Source organism: Mastomys coucha, unplaced genomic scaffold (assembly GCF_008632895.1).
Source record: "Mastomys coucha isolate ucsf_1 unplaced genomic scaffold, UCSF_Mcou_1 pScaffold9, whole genome shotgun sequence".
In the NCBI taxonomy this organism is placed as follows: Eukaryota; Metazoa; Chordata; class Mammalia; order Rodentia; family Muridae; genus Mastomys; species Mastomys coucha.
In genome coordinates, this window is record NW_022196915.1 from 2,488,720 (window position 1) to 2,506,905 (window position 18,186).

General features: G+C 34.2%; 1 protein-coding gene across 1 annotated transcript in view; it reads left to right on the forward strand.

Annotated features, from left to right (window-relative positions):
• Positions 1-18,186, forward strand: part of Top2b (DNA topoisomerase II beta) — a 66,960-nt gene that overhangs the window by 30,305 nt on the left and 18,469 nt on the right. Inside the window, exons 11-25 of the mRNA XM_031361093.1 lie at positions 1,697-1,835; positions 2,524-2,681; positions 2,824-2,949; positions 3,898-4,008; positions 4,101-4,206; positions 9,973-10,082; positions 10,367-10,459; positions 10,546-10,660; positions 12,253-12,374; positions 12,571-12,719; positions 13,209-13,440; positions 15,324-15,458; positions 16,198-16,398; positions 16,834-17,029; positions 17,173-17,264. Of these exons, the coding sequence (XP_031216953.1) occupies positions 1,697-1,835; positions 2,524-2,681; positions 2,824-2,949; positions 3,898-4,008; positions 4,101-4,206; positions 9,973-10,082; positions 10,367-10,459; positions 10,546-10,660; positions 12,253-12,374; positions 12,571-12,719; positions 13,209-13,440; positions 15,324-15,458; positions 16,198-16,398; positions 16,834-17,029; positions 17,173-17,264 (2,085 nt within the window). The remainder of the gene's footprint in view (positions 1-1,696; positions 1,836-2,523; positions 2,682-2,823; positions 2,950-3,897; positions 4,009-4,100; positions 4,207-9,972; positions 10,083-10,366; positions 10,460-10,545; positions 10,661-12,252; positions 12,375-12,570; positions 12,720-13,208; positions 13,441-15,323; positions 15,459-16,197; positions 16,399-16,833; positions 17,030-17,172; positions 17,265-18,186) is intronic.

Here is an 18,186-nt window from a genome sequence, read left to right on the forward strand (position 1 = left end):
AAAAGTGTAGAACACATTGTTTCCTTAAACTATTAACTGTTTTGTCAAGCACCATAGTAGGGAGTTACATAACTGTGTTAGCTTTGAGTTGGCCGTTGCAAAGGTTCAGTTTTCCATTGATAGACATGCAGAGCCTCACAGCCTTCTCTTTTCATCTTTCTCCTCTTTTGTTCAAATTATTCTACATGGGTACACACACACACACACACACACACACACACACACACACAAAAAGATAATATATATATACATATATTGCTATATATACATACATATATACATATGTGTATATAAACATATCCTACATATATACATACATATATTACATGTACATATACATATATATGTGTATGTGTGCACATATAGGATATCCTATACAAAATGTAACGTTTTATACATTATTATAGATTGCATTTGAATTTGTATATTATTTAATTTTTTTCTAAAATGAGGGTACAAGTAAATAATAAATCTTGATTTTGTAATTGAATTTTATAGCACTGGGCTATCTATATTATATTGGCTCCTTATATCCTCTTGTATACTACTCAGGGTTTCATTTGGCTTCCTTGGTAGTAGTACCACTAGTTAAACATTTAGTAAATATCTGTGAGGCGCCTTTAAAGTTGTTTGGCAGTGGGAATGAAATCATGTAATCAGCTAGCCAAAGTTATCTTCATCATGTCTATCTGTCCGTCTGTCCATCTGTGTGTCTGTGTGTGTCATCTCCCACCCCATTTACCCCCTCTCCTTTGAAAGTTTATAGTGTGGTTGGGGATAGAGTACAGTTGTCATGGAGAATGTGTTTTTTTAAATCCCAATATTAGGTTTTCAAAGGTAGGGGCTATAAGAAGCAAAAGCAAATGTGCTTTTTTAGGTACTTGCTTTGCAAACTGTAGAATATTAATAATGAATTCTGAGCTCATATTATATTATAGCTTTCTGTCATTATGACAGTTGCTTTTACAGAGTGATTTGGTTATAGATACTGTATTGTTTTATTTAGGTGAGTTAAGTCTAGATTTGGCACAGGTTACTTTCTTTTTCTATTTAGTTGGCTAGAAAACTATTGTGCCTAAAAAACCCACATCACTAAGGATGATTTAAAAAAGCTTTAAGAATTGGAATTGAAGATACTTAGTTCTATTAGGGAAATAGTTTGTCATCTTATCACACACCAATTCATTCTGAATCATAAACAATGTATTAGGTAAAGTCTCTGTTAGCAAAATGAGGTCTTTATATGAGTTTCTGAGTTATCCTAATGTGATCTTCATAATCAGTATTTTTTTTTTCTCATAGGATTTTAGGCTTCACATTTTAAATTGAAGGATATTGAAGATGTCAACGTCTAGATTTTCCAATTAGTAAATTAATGGGTCATTAAGCTTTTACTATTGTTAACTTGTAATAAGAGTCTTACTAGAGCCTTCATATTCATGAAGTTTACAGGACTTTTCTCATGTTTGTCTTAGTACCGTAGATCATTGTATGTATAGTCATCTGTGTTAGTTTGACCAACTAGTTATAATACAGTTTTATTGTCATTCGGTAAAATTTACTAGGATATTTTATAATCATTATAATTTTGTCTTCAAACTGCCTGGATTATAGCTGTCATAGACAATTATATACATTTTAGGTGAACTTATAAGCTATTTTATATACTGCTGACCTTTGATTTCTTTTTCTTAAGGCCTCTAATTGTGGCATTGTAGAAAGTATATTGAACTGGGTGAAATTTAAGGCTCAGACTCAGCTGAATAAGAAGTGTTCCTCAGTAAAGTATAGTAAAATCAAAGGCATTCCCAAACTGGATGATGCCAATGATGCTGGTAAGAGTCAAATCAAGTTTAAGATTTTAAGTTTACCTTTATTTAGTTATGGAAAATTTTCATTTATACTATGATTTTCTGTTAAGAGTATAATTGAAATTGCATCATGTAGGGTTTGGAGGATGCTTCTGTGGGTAGGATTACTAGCAGTATAAGCATTGAGAACCTAAGTTTGAATTCCCAGCACCCGTGTACAAAGCTGGGCATGTTTGTCTGTGCCTTCAGCTCTATCTAGCACTGTGAGACAGGGGTTGTGTAGAGATGCAAGTCAATGCTGAGAACTTGCTGGCCAATCAGCCTTCCTGAACAAGGTGCTTCTAATTCAATGAAGATTCTGTCTCAAGTTATTAATCAGATAAAGAACAATAGAGGGCAACAGCTAATGTCCTAGTGTGGCCTCTGAATGGGTACATATACACCATGCATACATAGAAGAATAAAAGGAAGAATGGACAGAAGGGAGAAATTGCTTCATGTACTATTTATTACTATCTTAAGAGGTTGGAAATCTAGTACAATGTATTTAATTTACAGTTTACAACTACATTATAAATTACAGTTTACCATTTAAACTTCATTAAGTGTAATATAAAGTATTCCATTATCATTGTTGTGATAATTTTTCTGGCTACATTTTTGTTAGTAAACTAAGGTACTCAAAATGTGTTTAATTTAAAATATTTTTCAGGTGGCAAACATTCCCTGGAGTGTACATTAATATTAACAGAGGGGGACTCTGCCAAATCTCTAGCTGTATCTGGATTAGGTGTGATTGGGAGGGACAGATATGGAGTCTTCCCACTCAGGGGTAAAATTCTCAATGTACGAGAAGCATCTCATAAACAGGTTTGTATTTATTCCCACAGGTATCCATGACATTTCTAACATATTGCTCAAATTGAATTTTCAAATGTAGATTCAGACTCATATACACTTTCATATACTTCAGCAATTTAAGAATAATTTCAATGTTTTTCTTTTTTTATAGATTATGGAAAATGCAGAAATAAACAATATTATTAAAATAGTTGGTTTGCAATACAAGAAAAGTTATGATGATGCAGAATCTCTGAAAACTTTACGTTATGGAAAGATTATGATTATGACTGATCAGGTTGGTCTGAAAATTATTACATACTTACAGTTCCTATCTTCAGATTGTCTTATTCATGTTTATATATATATGTATGTATGCTGGACTCAGGACAGATGTTTTACCACTGAGCTACATACTTACACTTTTTTTTTGGTAATTGTCTCAGGAAGTAGTATAGGTGAAAGTGATTGTGTGCTTCTAGAGGGCACATTATTGTATGGAAACCTGCACTTGAAGCCCGTTTTATATTATTTAATTTTTTGGCAGTTGCTAATCTTATTGGTTATTTTTAAATGCTCTTGAAATGAAGCAAGTAGGAAAAGAACAGGACACAGTATTTTTTCACAGTAACTAAATCTTTGTTGGAATAGGAATGAAGTATTGGCATCTGTAAGAGAAAAACAGTGGCCCAGTAGTTTGCTAGTTACTATTATTGGCACATATTGGCCTAAGTTGAGATGAACAAAACCAAGGAGACTTTAACATAGCAGTAATCCAGAAAGAACTAGAATATTGAAAATGGAGAACTTTATATATAACCAACAGTATCTCTTAAAATGTAAAAGCATTTGTGAAAAATTCACCAGAAAAAGCTGCAATATAGTTTTACGTTTTGCAGCTTTCATGTCATGAGAAGACATGTAAATAACTTTACCCAATGGTCTTCCTCTTCCATTGCCCAAGGAAGTGGGCTTATAACCATGTGTGGAGTTTTCTACCTTTAAACATTCTGGTACACCATACAACATGTACAATGATAACATGTTCGTTATGTAAGGACAAGTATATTCAGTCTATTGTTAATTGAACTTGTAGTTTAAGTGACAGTCATCTAATATATACTGTTTCATTAAATACTTATCTACATTTGAATGGGATTTTGCCTTGTCTTAACGCAGACATTTTAAAACTTGTTTAAAAGTAGTTATATAAAATTATGAGAATTTTTACTTTACATTTATTTAGGATCAAGATGGTTCTCACATCAAAGGCCTGCTAATCAATTTTATTCATCACAATTGGCCATCACTTTTGAAGCATGGTTTTCTTGAAGAGTTCATTACTCCCATTGTAAAGGTACAACTTGCATTCTTTTAATTTTGCAATGTTATTTTAAGTGTTAGCAGAAGAACTAATTTCTTTGTTTCTTTTTTTCTAATTAATTTAAGGCAAGCAAAAATAAGCAGGAACTTTCCTTTTATAGTATTCCTGAATTTGATGAGTGGAAAAAACATATAGAAAACCAGAAAGCCTGGAAAATAAAGTACTACAAAGGTTTGTAGTTTAATATTGAAGTTTATAAAGTGACTGCCTAGGTAATCTATTTTATGAGAGTAATAAAATACCTTGAAAGTTTGTCTTTTAGATTTTAAAACCATAAGTTTATTGCTGACTGAAGGTTTTTACCCCCTAAAATTTTTCTAATTGAATATTTTATTTACTCCATTTCAAATGTTATCACTTTTCCTGATTACCCCCCTCAGGAACTCCCTATCCCACCCCCTCTCCTGCTTCTATGAGGGTGTACCCCCACCCACACACCCACTACTACCTCCCTGCCCTCAATTCCCATACACTCGGGCATCATTCCTTCACGGGACCAAGGGCCTCTTCTCCCGTTGATGCCCAACAAGGCCATCCTCTGATATATACACAGCTGAAGCCATGGGTTCTTCCATGTGTATGTGCTCCTTGGTTGGTGGTTTAGACCCTGGGAGCTCTGGTTGGTTGATAGTTATTCTATCTATGGGGTTGCAAACCCCTTCATCTCCTTCAGTCCCTTCTCTAACTCCTTCATAGGGAACCCTGTGATCAGTTAAGTGGTTGGCTACGAGCATCCACCTCTGTATATGTCAGGTTCTGGCATAGCCTCTCAGGTGACAGCTATATCAGACTCCTGTCAGCATGCACTTCTTGGCATCCACAATAGTGTATATGTTTGGTGAATGTAAATGGGATGGATCCTCAGATGAGGCAGTCCCTGGATGACCTTTCCTTTAGTTTCTGCTCAACACTTTATCTCCATATTTGCTCCCATGAGTATTTTGTTACCCCTTCTAAGAAGGACTGAAACATCCACAATTTGTTCTTCCTTCTTGAGCTTCAGGTGGTCTGTGAATTGTATCTTGGGTATTCTGAGATATTTGGGCTAATATGCACTTATCAGTGAGTGCATACCATGTGTGTTCTTTTGTGATTGGGTTACCTCACTCAGGATGATGTTTTCTAGTTCCATCCATTTGCCTAAGAATTTCATGAATTCGTTGTTTTTAATAGCTGAGTAGTACCACATTTTCTGTATCCATTCCTCTGTTGAGGGACATCTGGGTTTTTTCAGCTCCTTGCAATTATAAATAAGGCTGATATGAACATAGTGGAGCATGTGCCCTTGTGTATGTTGGTGCATCTTTTGGGTTTATGTCCAGGAGTGGTATAGCTGGGTCCTCAGGTAATATTATTTCCAATTTTCTGAGGAACAGCCGGACTGATTCCCAGAATGGTTGTGCCAGCTTGCAATCCCACCAGCAGTGGAGGAGTGTTCCTCTTTCTCCACATCCTCTCTAGAATCTGCTGTCACCTGAGTTTTTGATCTTAGCCATTCTGACTGGTATGAGGTGGAATCTCAGGGTTGTCTTGATTTGTATTTCCCTAATGACTAAGGATGTTGAACATTTCTTTAAGTGCTTCTCATCCATTAGGTATTCTTTATTTGAGAATTCTTTGTTTAGCTCTGTACCACATTTTAAATAGGGTTATTTGGTTCTCTGGAGTCTAATTTCTTGAGTTCTCTGTATATATTGAGTATTAGCCCTCTATCAGATATAGGATTGGTAAAAATCATATCTCAATCTGTTGGTTGCCATTTTGTCCTATTGACAGTATTCTTTGCCTTACAGAAGCTTTGCAATTTATGAGGTTCCATTTGCCAATTCTTGATCTTAGAGCATACATAAGCCATTGGTGTTCTGTTCAGGAACTTTACCCCTATGGCCATGTATTTAAGGTTCTTCCCCACTTTCTTTTCTATTACTTTCAGTGTATCTGGTTTGATGTGGAGGTTCTTGATCCACTTGGACTTGAGCTTTTACAAGGAGATAAGAATGGATCAATTTGCATTCCTCTACATGCTGACTGCCATTTGAACTAGTACCATTTGTTAAAAATGCTATCTTTCTTTCCCACTGGATGGTTTTAGCTCCTTTGTCAAAAAATAAGTGATCATAGGTGTGTGGGTTCATTTCTGGGTCTTCAATTCTATTCCATTGATCCTCCTGTCTGTCTCTGTACCAATACCATGCAGTTTTTTTTTTTATTACTGTTACTCCGTAATATAGCTTGAGGTCACAAAAGTGATTCCCCTAGAAGTTCTTTTATTGTTGAGAATAGTTTTCCCTATCCTGTTTTTTTTTTTTTTTGTTATTCCAAATGAATTTGAAAATTTCTCTTTTTAACTCTATTAAGAATTGAGTTGGAATTTTGATGGGGAATGCATTGAATCTGTAGATTGCTTTTAGTAAGATAGCCATTTTTACTATATTAATCCTGCCAATCCATGAGCATGGGAGATATTTCCATCTTCTGAGATCTTCTTTGATTTCTTTCTTCAGAGACTTGAAGTTCTTGTCATCCAGATCTTACACTTGCTTGGTTAGAGTCATGCCAAGGTATTTTATATTATTTGTGACTATTGTAAAGGGTGTCATTTCCCTGATTTCTTTCTTAGCCTGTTTATCCTTTGAGTAGAGGAAGATCATTGATTTGTTTGAGTTAATTTTATATGCAGCCACATTGCTGAAGTTGTTTATCAGCTGTAAGAGTTCTATGGTGGAATTTTTGGGGTCACTTAAGCATAATATATCATCTGCAAATAGTGAAGTTTTGACATCTTCCTTTCTAATTTGTATCCCATTGGCCTTTTGTTGTCTAACTGCTCTGGCTAGGTCTTTGAGTACTATATTAAGTAGGTAGGGAGAGAATGGACACCCTTGTCTGGTCCCTGATTTTAGTGGGATTGCTTCAAGTTTATCTCCCTTTAGTTTGAATTTGGCTACTGGTTTGCTGTATTATATTGCTTTTACTATGTTTAGTTATGGGCCTTGAATTTCTGTTCTTTCCAAAACTTTTACCATGAAGGGGTGTTGAATCTTGTCAAATACTTTCTCAGCATGTAATGATTTGATCATGTGGTTTTTTTTTTCTTTGAATTTGTTTAAATAGTGGATTACATTGATGGATTTCCTTATATTGAACCATCCCTGCATTCCTGGGATGAAGCCTACTTGATCATGGTGGATGATCATTTTGTTGTGTTCTTGGATTCGGTTTTTGAGAATTTTATTGAGTACTTTTGCATCAGTTTTCATAAGGGAAATTGGTATGAAGTTCTCTTTCTTTGTTGGGTCTTTGTTGGGTCTTTGTGTATAAGCATAATTGTGGCTTCATAGAACAAATTGAGTAGTGTTCCTTCTGTTTCTATTTTGTGGAATAGTTTGAAGAGAATTGGTCTTAGGTCTTCTTTGAAGGTCTGATAGAATTCTGCTCGAAAACCATCGGTTCCTGGGCCTTCTTTTGGTTAGAAGACTTTTAATGAGTGCTGCTATTACTTTAGCGGTTATGGGGCTGTTTAGATGGTTTAGCTGATCCTGATTTAATTTTGGTACCTGATATCTGTCTAGAAAATCATCCACTTCATATCGATTTTCAAGTTTTGTTGAGTATAGGCTTTTGTAGTTGGATCGGAAGTTTCTTTGAATTTCTTCAGTTTCTGTTGTTTCATTTCTGATTTTTGTAACTTTGATACTGTCTCTGTGCCATCTGGTCAGTCTGGCTAAGGGGTTATCTTCTTGTTTATTTTCTCAAAGAACCAGTTCCTGATTTTGTTGATTTTTTTTTTTTTGTATAGTTCTTTTTGTTTCTACTCGGTTGATTTCAGCCCTGAGTTTGATTATTTCCTAACGTCTACTCCTCTTGGGTGTACTTGCTTCTTTTTGTTCTAGGGCTTTCAGGTGTGCTGTCAAGCTGCTAGTGTATAGTCTTTCAAGTTTCTTTTTATAGGCACTTAGAGATATGGGTTTTCCACTTAGCACTGCTTTCGTTGTGTCCCATAAGTTTTGGTATGACATGCCTTCATTTTCATTATATTCTAAAAAGTCTTTAATTTCTTTCTTTCTTTCTTTCTTCCTTGACCAAGGAAGTAGAGCATTGCTCAGCTTCCATGTGTATGTATGCTTTCCTTTGTTTTTGTTGCTATTTGAGGCCAGCCTTAGTCCGTGGTGATCTGTTAGGGTGCATGGGATTATTTCAATACACTTGTATCTGTTGAGGCCTGTTTTGTAACTGATTATATGGTCAGTTTGGGGGAAGGTACCATGAGGTGCTGAGAAGAAGGGTACATCTTTTGTTTTAGGATGAAATGTTCTGTAGATATCTGTTAAGTCCATTTGGTTCATAACTTCTGTTAGTTTCAGTGTGTCTCTGTTTAGTTTTTGTTCCATGATCTGTCCATTGATGAGAGTGGGGTGTTGAAATCTCCCACTATTATTGTGTGAGGTGCAGTATGTTCTTTGAGCTTTAGTAAAGTTTCTTTTATGAATGTGGGTGCCCATGCATTTTGAACATACATGTTCAGAATTGAGAGTTCATTTTGGCAGATTTTTCCTTTGACCAGTATAAAATGTCCTTTCTTATCTTTTTTGATAACGGTTGAAATTCAATTTTATTCATTATTAAAATGGCTACTCCAGCTTGTTTCTTGGGACCATTTGCTTGGAAAATTGTTTTCTGGACTTTTACTATGAGGTAGTATCTGTCTTTGTCACTGAGGTGTGTTTCCTGTATGCCCCAAAATTTTGGGTCCTGCTTACGTATCCAGTCTGTTAGTCTATGTCTTTTTATTGGGGAATTAAGTCCATTGATATTAAGAGATATTAAAGAAAAGTGATTGTTGCTTTCTGTTATTTTTGTTGTTAGAGATAGAATTATGTTTATGTGGCTATCTTCTTTTTGGTTTGTTAAAAGAAGATTATTTTCTTGCTTTTTCTACATGAGGTGCTGAGAAGAAGGGTACATTCTTTTGTTTTAGGATGAAATGTTCTGTAGATATCTGTTAAGTCCATTTGGTTCATAACTTTTTTTTTTTCCCTCCTTGTGTTGGAGTTTTCCATTTATTATCTTTTAAAGTGCTAGATTTATGGGAAGATATTGTGAAATTTTGTGTTTGTCATGGAATATCTTGCTTTCTCCATCTATGCTAATTGAGAGTTTTACTGGGTATAGTAGCCTGGGCTGGCATTTGTGTTTTCTTAGGGTCTGCCCAGGATCTTCTGACTTTTATATTCTCTGGTGAGAAGTCTGGTGTGATTCTGATAGGTGTCTGCCTTTATAACTTGACCTTTTCCCCTTACTGCTTTTAATATTCTTTCTTTGTTTAGTGGATTTGGTGTTTTGATTATTATGTGACAGGAGGACTTTCTTTTGGTCTAGTCTATTTGAAGTTCTGTATGCTTCTTGTATGTTCATGGGCATCTCTTTCTTTAGGTTAGGGAAGTTTTCTTCTATAATTTTGTTTTCTAAAATTTCTCAAGGTTATATTAATGTATTATATATTTAATATTTTAAATCAAGATCTAGACACTTAATAATCTGATTTATGAGTCTCTTAGATCTCTGAATGTAACCTTTTATATTTCATGAATATTTTCTCATTTTAATTTATTAAAGAAGCTGTTTTGTGTAAATTTCCCACTTCTTAAATTTTTCCAATTGTGCTCTTTTGGTTTCATTTAATATGTAACAATTTCCTTTTTGATTATTTTCTGTTACATGATACTTAAATCAGAATGTGATCATATTTGAGTTATATTTTTGACAGAAACAATTATTAATATGTAGCATTGTATATTTAAGTCATGAGGCATTTATTTCATTTGTCTATCTTAAGCTTACTCAATTAGTAACAATTTTATGACTTTCCCTATAAGTTTTTCTTGATGGTTTCGAACAGCCATTATTTGTGACCCTGTTTTATATTAAATTATGCAGGATTGGGTACCAGTACAGCTAAAGAAGCAAAGGAATATTTTGCTGATATGGAAAGGCATCGCATTTTGTTTAGATATGCTGGACCTGAAGATGATGCTGCCATCACATTGGTAAGCATGTTGTGAATAAGAGAGAGATTTCTTTAGCTCTTCCCTACTGCTGTACATTTCCTTCTAGGGTTACATGTGAGAACTCTTTCTTGAAAGTATAGTACCTAAAGTAGTGAATTTTTGTCTTATTATTTCTTTAATAAAAAGACTCAGCTCAAATATAATTTTGCATAATGTTATTAGGAAAATCGCTTTAGTTTGTTAGAGCTATTGACTGTTTATAAATTCAAGTTTTATAATGAAATTCATTTTAATGTATGTCATTATTACTTGGACTTCTTCAGGCATTTAGTAAGAAGAAGATTGATGACAGAAAAGAATGGTTAACCAACTTTATGGAGGATCGGAGACAGCGTAGGTTACATGGCCTACCAGAGGTTAGTTATGAAGGTGATCTGGGGGAAGAGGTGAGACTAAGATTCATGCAGCAAGAGTGACAACATTGCTATGTAATTTCTCCTAGCAATTTTTATATGGTACAGCAACAAAGCATTTGACATACAATGATTTCATCAACAAGGAATTGATTCTCTTCTCAAACTCGGACAATGAAAGATCTATACCATCTCTTGTGGATGGTGAGTAATCAAAGTTGCATGCTCCATATGGTTTAATTATGTGTACTTTAGGTTGCCCTTATGGGCCACTTTAAATTCTTACTTAAAATACCAAAGTCTATAGTCCATTTAAAATTCTTTGAAATCTTAAAAAAACATGAAGAATTGATTCAAAAGGACTTAAAGCTTTTGAGGGAAGATAGCTGATGTTTTTACTATTTTTTTGAGTTTTTCAGGAAAAATCTTTAAAGGTCTTTTTTTTTTTCTTTCCTTTTTTATTGTTTAAGTAATTTCAAAAATTGAAATTTTAAAAATTAAGTAAAATAGAGCTTTGCCTAATATTTATGAAAGACTTAAGTTTTTAAAATGCCTTTATAACTCATTAACAAAACCCAATCTAAATAATTTATATAGTTTATAATTATCTAACTTATAAAATTTAGAAACTTTCTATTAGGACTGATTTTCTTATTTGGAATAACTCTACCCTCAATTATATAAGTCATAGCAAATTTGTTCATCTTTGTGTTGCTTGGTTTCTCCTTTAATAACAGTTCTATCCATCTGTCATGTCTAGCCTGAGATTGTACCCCTTCTATGAAATATTCTTTCAGTCTAAATTACACAAACTATTATGCTACTTCTTATGCAACTCTTATGCAACTCTAAGCTAATTTTGTGTCCTCAGTTACGTTATGAAAATTTCTTTTTTTTTTCTTTTAGATATTTTCTTTATTTACGTGCGAATTTCTCCATTCCCAGTTTCCCCTCCAAAAAACAAAGAAACAAACAAAAACAACAAAACCAAACCCCTGTTGCCTCCCACTTCCCCATGCCTGCCACCCCGCCCTCTCCCACTTTCTGGCCCTGGCATTAAGAAGTAGCCATATTTTACTATTTTCTTTCTTTGATGCTATGGCTTCACAGTGATGGATGCAACTGTCAGCATATATGGATAAGGTTATTGCCATGTTCATTGATCTCAAGCAAGGAGGAGAAAACAGCATATAATCTTATGACTGAGGTCATTAGAAAGTTGCTATTTCAATTGCTTTTAGGACACTGAGACTGGTTTAGTAATTTGCTTATTCACATGCTTTGAGTATCCAGATTATAAAGATTCTATAATCTACATGCATTCTCAACTACTGCAGTAAACATTTGTAAGTGTTCATGACTATAGATATGCTAATAGAAACTATCAAGCTTTTGTTTGCTAATACTTATGTTACTGCTGGCATAAGTCACTTGCTTATAAGAGATGCTTGTGGAAGAGGTATGGCACTTCGGGATAGTACTTTAAGTCCGGGAGATCTTTAATTGGTACTCTTTTGGAACTGTATATGTCTTTCATTTTTCTCCTAAACATGTAATGTTGCCACTAAAAGAGTTGATATTTTGAGATATTTTATTTATAACATATAAAAATGACAGATAAGAATGGTTAACAAACTTTATGGAGGATCAGAGACAGCGTAGGTTACATGGCCTACCAGAGGTTAGTCATGAAGGTGATCTGGGGAAAGAGGTGAGACTGAGATTCATGCAGTGATGGTATTTTAAAAATAGTTTTAAAACTATTTTAAAAGGAGGGTTGTTCTTTTTAAAAATAGGCTTCAAGCCAGGTCAACGAAAAGTTTTGTTTACCTGTTTCAAGAGGAATGATAAACGTGAAGTTAAAGTAGCACAGCTGGCTGGATCTGTTGCTGAAATGTCTGCTTATCATCATGGAGAAGTAAGCATTAAAAAAGGAATCAACTGAAAACTGTAAATTTTGGCATGCTAAATGATAATTATTCATAATAGAGGAGTTTTCTTTTTATGAGGTCTTTGAAAATGCAATAGAATTTAGAGTTTTGGTTTCAGTATAAACTGAGGCATAGTTCTAAAAAACTTAGGTTGTTAAACTTTTTTTTTTTTCTATTTTGTAGCAAGCACTGATGATGACTATTGTGAATTTGGCTCAGAATTTTGTGGGCAGTAACAACATTAACTTGCTTCAGCCCATTGGTCAGTTTGGAACTCGGCTTCATGGTGGCAAAGATGCTGCAAGCCCTCGTTATATTTTCACAATGTTAAGGTAAATAATTTTCTAACTTAATGACATAAAGTTCAATTTAAGTTTGTTATATCAAGTAAAAGTTTAGTAGAATTATAGTGGTGGAGAGATAGGATTATTTAGTTTTTCAGCTTAGGGTGAGTATTTCAAGTTATTTGATCGTAAATAATTTGGCCTTAATTTTTATACATTCTTGGTAAAATTTCAGTGCTAATAAAAATAAACTTTTACTCTGAACCCAATTTTATTCTTTAGACTGAAAATGGGTTAGGTATTTTATTCAGAATAATTAGAACTTCTTACAAAGTTATTTAACAATATTAAAGCACTTAAGAAAGTAAGTAAATATCAAAGTACATAAGGACTCTTATACTAATTTGTGCTTGAGAGAAATATGCCTTTTGTACTAATATTAGGTGAATTTTATTATATCTAGTCAAAATTATTAAAATCTAGGTCCTTATAAAGTTTCGTTTCTCAGAGCAGTATTCTTCTATTTCTTTTTGTTAGCTCTCTGGCAAGACTTCTTTTTCCAGCTGTGGATGATAACTTGCTTAAGTTCCTTTATGATGATAATCAGCGTGTAGAGCCGGAGTGGTATATCCCTATAATCCCTATGGTTTTGATTAATGGTGCTGAGGGTATTGGGACTGGATGGGCTTGTAAACTGCCCAACTATGATGCTAGAGAAATTGTGAACAATGTCAGGCGGATGCTAGAAGGTTTGGATCCTCATCCCATGGTAAGTTTTTATTGCTTAGATTGTGTACTTAAATAAAGGACAAAATTCATTTCTCTTAGAAAAGTAATGGAATCTTTTCATTTTAGAGCTGTTGTAGATAAGATCCTATTAAGATATAAATTTATATTTGCTTACCTGAAACACATAAATGAATGAGTCTAAAGCTAAGTTTTATGGGGTGAAACTGTTTATTGAAATTTTAAAATACCTTATACTTTATCAGGGTTTAAAAATTTCTGAATTGTATAAAAAATGATGTTCTTGGTACATTCATGGTACCAAGTTGGTACATGTTAAAGTACCAAACTGTGAAAAGTTTCCATATCATATATGTGTGTGTGTGTTCATATACACACACAGACACACACACACACACACACACACACACACACACACATATAATACACAAGCCAGAAGAGGGCATTGAGTGCCTTCCCCTTTTACTGTCTTACTGCTTTGAGACCAGGTGTCTCACTGAACTGGACACAGCCATTTCAGCTAGGCTGGCAAGCCAGTGAGCTCCTGGTATTTACTTGTCTTTTCATCTCTTTGCTGGAGCTACTGCTATATGCAGCTGTGCCTTGCTTATTATGTGGATCCTGGGGATATGAACTTAGGTCCTGCATGCATCCACAGGAAACAATTCCCAAGCTCCAAATTACTTTCTAAGATAGTATTTTATTTAAGCTGTTTTAGATCCATTTGAGAATGATGAGCTAGTTATTCTATTAGTATACACTTCTTACATCCCTTGTATTACATGGCTCTGTACTAAGAGGTGAAATAGTTAAGGTCTTTGTTTTCCAAAGTTAGTATTTTGTCAGAAGAAGATATTAAGGCTTGAAATTTATAGTTTTAAAAGATACTCAATATACACAAAATGTCCTCTGTTATCTGTTGAAGTTCTTAGTGATAACAATGAAGTATAGATTTTTGAAGAGGAAGTAATCTCTTGTGATTTGGTTAAGGATGAGTAAATTTATGTTGGTAATAAAGTGAGGAACTGAGTACGTGTCAGAGGTAGTAGACAGTCTTTTTGTTATCACAAAAAATTGCCTGTGGCAGATTATTTTTTTTGTAGGAAGGAAGCATATTATACTTCATAATTCTGAGGTTTGGGGGCCTAGAGGCCTCATAATGCTGGCTTTCATGTTGGCAAAATTCTCTGGCAGCACAAGGCTTCATATGGTGAGAAACAAGGAGGGAAGAGTGTGTGTATATGTGCGTGCACATGGGGGTGTGCATAAACACATGCTGTCTTTCTGGCCTCACCTCTCCTTCTTTATACAAAGTTCTAGGATTCAGTCATGGGGCTTCACCCTTGTTTAATCCTAACCACTTACCAAAGCCTTACTTCTAAAATTCTCACTCAGATTTCTTACAATGGTAACCATATATTTTCACATGAAACCTTGGCAGAACATTCACACAATTTAAATGATAGCAGATAGTTGTAAGCATTCAAAATCTTCAGACAGACCATAGGAGAAAAGTAGTGGTTCTGTAGGAAAGAAAAATCACTAGAATAAAATTAAAAAGTTCAGTTGGATCCAGACAAACTCTACAAGCCATTCAGTGTGAAGCAAAAGGAGTTTGAATTTAAAGGACATTAAGCTAACATGGAAGGAATTTGGGCAGTAGACTGAAAAAGAGACTAATCTAGGAAGCCTATGAAAAGTGTTGGGAAGATTAAATGGTGTTCAGATTATATTAACAGAAGCTATAAATTCAAGATCAAGGAACTTAGCGAGCAACAAGTGAGGACAAAAAGTTTTAGTCCTATTAGCCTGCTGTATCAGTAGGCCATGTGCTAAGGGTTATTTAGAGGTGGTACTGGCACTCAGGAGCAAAGTCAAATCAAGTCATGTCTATTTCCCTGGCAGCTTCCAAACTATAAGAACTTCAAAGGCACCATCCAGGAACTTGGTCAGAACCAGTATGCAGTCAGTGGTGAGATATTTGTGGTGGACAGAAACACAGTAGAGATTACAGAACTTCCAGTTAGAACTTGGACACAGGTTAGTATAACCAATTGAGAAGTGCATTGCTTCATTCTTTGTGGCACAAATAATTCATGTTTGTTTATTCTGTGTCTATATAAAGGTTTGATTCCATATTTATTTTTTACCTTTGTATTTGAATTTTGTATTTGAATTTTCAAGTTTTTAAGTATATGTAAAAAATAATATGTTTTATATTAGCTTAGTGGTTCTCTCTATGGGTTACATCTCCTATGGAATTGAACAACCATTTCACAGGGGTCACCTAAGACCATCGGAAAACACAGATATTTATACTATGATCCATAATAACAGCAACATTATAGTTATGAAGTAGCAACAAAATAACTTTATGAGTGGGGTTGACTACAGCATTATGAAGGTTGGGAAACATTGCATTAGTTGGTGCTTCCTTTAATTAATTTAAAAAAAAAAGAGCTTGTATGTTTGTGTTTGTTTTAAAACAAAAGGCACAGAATGTATATTGTAGGCTATTATAACTATGCTCAGTAAATTCAGATCAGTTTCAGTTGCTATATCCACTCTATGAGATCTAGCAATGTCATCCTCCTTACATCCTTACATCCATGGACTTACAGTACCTGTGGTGTGTAAGTAAGTCAGAACCAGAACCGTCATTTTGTATGGCTTTTCTCACCATCAAGCATGCCCTCAGAATTTTTAAAAGATTATGTGACCAATGAGAACATGATAGTGTATTGTAACAAGATTTGTTCTCTTTTTAAATGTTTCCTAGGTGTACAAGGAGCAGGTCCTAGAACCTATGCTTAATGGAACAGATAAAACACCAGCCTTGATTTCTGATTACAAAGAATATCATACTGATACAACTGTGAAGTTTGTGGTGAAAATGACAGAAGAGAAACTTGCGCAAGCAGAAGCTGCTGGCCTGCATAAAGTTTTTAAACTTCAAACTACTCTTACTTGCAATTCCATGGTAATGTGATCTTTTTTAAAATGGTCATACATTGGATTATTATAATAAAAGCTACAACAATAAGTTTAAATGCTAAAGAATCTAGCAACTAATTTTTTCCTCTGGTGATAGGTACCAAACTCTGGTCTTCTGCAAGAACAGTATGTACTTTAACTGTAAGCCACCACTCCAGCCTCCTAAGGAGCCCTCTCAAAAATAGCCTTTTAAAATGTTTGCTATTTTAAACTTTCCCATAGTTTTTGGTAATTGCATTTATCAAATTCCTGTCACTAAAGGAATATTTATAGAAATGTTTTTAATAATTTTAGTTTATTTTTACTGGGCTTCAGGGGTAGTATATATTCATATTAGACGTAAAGTATCATAGATATATAAATTAAAATACCAGTACAGATTCATTGAATTTAAATGAAAAAAACTTTGTATTTTATGAAGGTACTCTTTGATCATATGGGATGTCTGAAGAAGTATGAAACTGTTCAAGACATTTTGAAAGAATTCTTTGATTTACGATTAAGTTATTATGGTTTACGGAAGGAATGGCTTGTTGGAATGCTGGGAGCAGAATCTACAAAGCTTAATAATCAAGCCCGTTTCATTTTAGAGAAGATACAAGGGAAAATTACTATAGGTAAGGCATAGCCTTTAAAGATTTGAACATTAGTTATAATGGAATAAAGTGTTTATTAATAGAAGACATTTTTATCAGTAGAATATAAGCAAATACAAATTGATCTCTTTTCTTGATCCTAATTTTATTTTTCCCTCACATAGAGAATAGGTCAAAGAAAGATTTGATTCAAATGTTAGTCCAGAGAGGTTATGAATCTGACCCAGTGAAAGCGTGGAAAGAAGCACAAGAAAAGGTAATCACCTGCAGAAAAAAGATACTCAGAGAAGCTCTGAAAAGCAACTTCCAAATCAAACAAAATCCCCAACCCCAAAAGTTTGAATTTAGAACTGATAAAGGTGCTAAGCTGTTTGAAGGCTTCTGCTAACCCACAGAGCAGACACAGTTTAGGAATTCACAGTGCATTCACCACAAAGCACCCATCTCCATGAGGGCCTTTAGAAATGGCTCCATGCTGAGAATGTGGCTCAGTCTCCTTGATCTTGAGTCTGCCATTAAGAGGTTTAATTTGTCATGGTGGTTTCTGTAAAGTACATGCATACTCTTTGAGAGCCAGACTGGTAGCCCTCAGAATCATTCCATGGTCCAGTCTGTGATGACAGTGTGGCATCTGCTTGGTCTAGTTGTGGTTGGGGCTGGGAAGATGAGAGACAAATGGGCCTTGTAGTCACTAACACCAAGCATGTGTTTAGACTTTTGGTCCATAATTTAAACACTATAATTAAGTTGTCCATTTTAGATAATAGTTGTATTAATTCAATGAATGAAATATTGAAACCTTAAGAGTTCCCTCAAGAGTTAATTTTTTAGGATTTGTAATGATAAAAAGGCAATTTAAAAAGGCAGTACAACATAGAGATTGAGAACAGAAATGTAGAAAAGTTAAAAAACAGCAAAGATTAATATTTTTAGATACCAAAATAGATTTGTATATATATATAAGATAATAATGTTAACATTGTTTAAGAGAGTTAAAACTGTGTAATATACTGTGAACTGATATTTCCTTGCAGTTTAGAGTTTTCAACTATATTTTTTTTTGAATTTTTCACCAAAGTATATTGAAATACTGCTCTTGTTCAAATTAAGCTCTTCTTAAATTTGAAGTCAATATAATATGTTAAAGTGAGTAAAATCAGAACAAATTCTGTAGTATC